Source organism: Empidonax traillii, unplaced genomic scaffold, assembly GCF_003031625.1.
Source record: "Empidonax traillii isolate 1590-97213 ecotype Southwest subspecies unplaced genomic scaffold, ASM303162v1 scaffold532:size433792, whole genome shotgun sequence".
Lineage (NCBI taxonomy): Eukaryota > Metazoa > Chordata > Aves > Passeriformes > Tyrannidae > Empidonax > Empidonax traillii.
In genome coordinates, this window is record NW_020955725.1 from 334150 (window position 1) to 337388 (window position 3239).

At 64.2% G+C, this 3239-nt stretch overlaps 1 protein-coding gene across 1 annotated transcript; it reads left to right on the forward strand.

Moving 5' to 3' along the window:
• Positions 1-64: 64 nt before the first annotated feature.
• CIB1 (calcium and integrin binding 1) lies at positions 65-3179 on the forward strand. The gene is given in 7 exon segments (XM_027897159.1): positions 65-189; positions 474-508; positions 809-911; positions 1288-1378; positions 1567-1736; positions 1807-1895; positions 2162-3179. Coding segments are annotated over 7 exon segments (561 nt in total). The 5' UTR covers positions 65-138; the 3' UTR covers positions 2184-3179.
• The last annotated feature ends 60 nt before the right edge of the window (positions 3180-3239 follow it).

Here is a 3239-nt window from a genome sequence, read left to right on the forward strand (position 1 = left end):
GCGGGCTCAGCCGCGAACCCGCGGCCTCGGTGTCCGCCGGGCGGGCGGGGCTCCGCGGGACGGGGGGCGTGGCTGTCTGGCCGCGGGGCGGGGCGTTGCCACGGCAGCGGGTGAGTGACGGGCGGCGGAAGCGGCGCCATGGGCGGCTCGGCCAGTCTGCTGCCGCGGGACGCGCTGGGCGAGTACCAGGTACGGCACCGGCACCGGCACCGGCACCGGGGAGAGGGGCGGCGCCGTGGGGACACGGGCGGCGGCGCGGCCCCCGGGGGCAGCTGCCCACAGGCCGAGGAATCCGGGGCTGCGTTGCCCCCGGTCAGGCCCTGGCCCCGCTGCCGGTGCTTGACCCCGGTGCTGACCCCGGTGCCCGGTGCTGACCCCGGTGCCGGTTCTTGACCCCGGTGCTGACCCCGGTGCCCGGTGCTGACTCCGGCGCTGATCTCGGTGCCCGTTACTGACCCGCACTCTTCCCGCAGGAGCTGACGTTCCTGAGCAAGCAGGAGATCCTGCTGTAAGTGCCGCCCGTGGGGCGGGATGTGGGTGCAGACCCCTGGTCCCCCACGTTCCCGGGGCCTCAGGCCCGCCCTGACGAGCGGGGTGGGGGCTGTGAGGTCACCCCGAGCCCCCTCTGAATCTCCAGCCCTGGGACGGGCAGCACCAGGCCGGCTCCTCTCCCTGGCCCTGGGAGCAGCTGTGGCACCCCCTGGGCCGGCACACACCCGCCTGGCGCTGGGAAGCGCTGCCGGTGCCCAGAGGGGCTGCTGCCATCCCACCAGCACCACAGAGCCACTCTTGTTCTTTCCTCTTCAAGTGCCTACAAGAGGTTCAGTGAACTGCTGCCAAAGGAGGAGCGGGAGAACGCCTGCTCCGCGCGGGTTCCCAAGAGCCACATCCTGACACTGCCTGAGCTGCGGGTACGGTGCCTGGCACACACAGGACGCTGCTGCTCCCGGGTGTGGGCATGTTTGGGCAGGGCCTCGGTTTATCCACCGTGACCACACCGTGCCAAGGCTCTGCCCTCAACTGTGCCAACAAACAGCTTCCTCATCCCCACTGAGCTGTTGAGGATCTCGGGGATCCTCCTCCTGCTGTGCCATGGAGGATCCCAGGGATCCCTGCAGTGCAGGGCTGCATCCCAGGAGGCACAGGACAGGCTCAGCTGTGCCTTGGGTGCCAGACTGGTGCCAGAGTGGGGCACCTGCTCAGCTGCTGGAGCAGCAGCCACAGCCGGTATGTGCTGGAGGGAGCCAGCCCAGCCCAGCCCTGCCTGAGCCGTTCCCATGTCCACAGGCAAACCCCTTCCAGCACCGGATCTGCCATGTGTTCTCCACCTCGGAGGCTGGGGACAACAGCATGTCCTTTGAAGACTTCCTTGCCATGCATCTTTGGTAAGGCTGGGGGCTGCTGCTGTCTCCTGGGGTCCCTGCACCTCAGGGAGAGGGGAGGTGGGGGATGAATTCACATTCAGGAGAGCTGCCCATGGGAATGGTGGCTTTAGGAACTCCCTGTGGGAATGGCTGTTTTGGCACAGTGATGTGCATGGAGCTGCGCAGTGCTGGTGCCTGTGACTCTCTGGGGTCTCTGTGGCCCTGCCAAAAGGTACCTTTCCTGTCCCCACAGACTTTGACAACGATGGGACTCTGGACAGGAAGGACCTGGAGCAACTGGTGAACTGCCTGACGGGGCAGGGCGAGGAGTCCTGACTGAGCAGGGTGGAGATGGAGCAGCTCATCCAAAATGTGAGTGCGGGCAGGGCATGGACACTGCACAGCCCCAGGCACAGAGCTCACCAATGCCCTTTCCCCTCAGATCCTGGAGGAGTCTGACATCGATAAGGACGGCACCATCAACCTCTCTGAGTTCCAGCACGTCGTCTCCCGCTCCCCAGACTTTGCCAGGTGCGGCGGTGCCCAGCAGCACAGCCTGTCCCGGGGTCTGTCTGAGGGTTCATTGCCTCACTTGCTGAGCTGGGGCAGAGCTCATGGTGGCAGGAGGGCAGGGCTGTCCTGTGCCAGGTCTGCCATAATGGCAGAGTGAGCTGCATCCCAAGCTGGCTCTGCAGAGCCTCTCCCACGTGGGAACATGGGTCCCTCTGGCATTGGGTGCTCGCAAACTCTTTGTGTGGCCCAGCGGGGAGGTGCAGAACCTGTTGTGTCTCTTGCAGCTCCTTCAAGATCGTCCTGTGAGCCCTGTGGCTCACCAGCACCACTCCTCCAGCACCACTCGTCCAGTTCCCCCAGCATCAATCCTCCAGTTCCTCCAGCATCCCTCCAGTTCCTCCAGTACCACTCGTCCAGTTCCTCCAGCTTCATTCCAGCAGTTTCTCCACCACTCCTCCAGTTCCTCCAGCACTCCTCTGGCTCCAGCAACTCTTTGTGGGCTCAGCCATTTCTTCTTTCAGGGAGCACAGGCCTGGCCCCTCACTGGCTCAGCAATGCCACAGTGCCTTGGGCAGGAGCCCTCCTGCTCTCCTCTCAGGTGCCTGGCAGTGGGAGGCCCTGGGAATCTGCCTCTCCTGCCACCTCTCTGCTCTCCCAGCACCGGAGTTTGACTCCGTATGCAGTCCAAGGGCAGCTCTGCAGGTGGGAGAGGCTGAGCTGCTCTTGTCTGGGGCCACTCTGTGCCAGCACAGCCCCTCTTTGCCCTCAGGACCAGTTCCCAAATCCCTAAAGACCAATGCCCAAGTTGTGCCTTCCAGCAGCAGGCAGGGAGCTGCCTCCCTCTCCAGCCTCTTCTCAGCTTCCTCAGCTTCCTGGGAGCGTCCCTGCTGCCCCATGGATCCATTTCTCTGAGCTGAGCAGTAACCTGAACATGGATCCTCTGAGCAATAACCAAATTGTGGATCATTTTTCCTGAGCAGTAAGCCAAACGGGGGACCTTTCTCTAAGCAATAACCCAGGTGTCACTGTAGAGGTGCCAACCCACAGCAGAGCTGTCCCCCCCCAGCTGCACAGGACACATTCCTTCCCCACTGGCACAGCCCACGGGTGCGCAGCAAGGCTCCCCCGTGCTGCCTCAGCACTGACCGTGCTCGGAGCCTGTTCTCCTCCTCCTCCTCCTCCTCCTCCCTTTCTCTCTCTGCCCCTGCTCTGGCTCCAGCCCAGCAGCTGCTTGGCTGCGCTGGCCTCTTCCTCCCCCAGCCCCTCTGAGGACACAAATAAAGGGCTCCGGTTTCACCCTCACTCTTTGCTGCCTTTGTCTGGCTGCGGGACGGGTGCCACGAGGGTGCCGGGACACGGGCT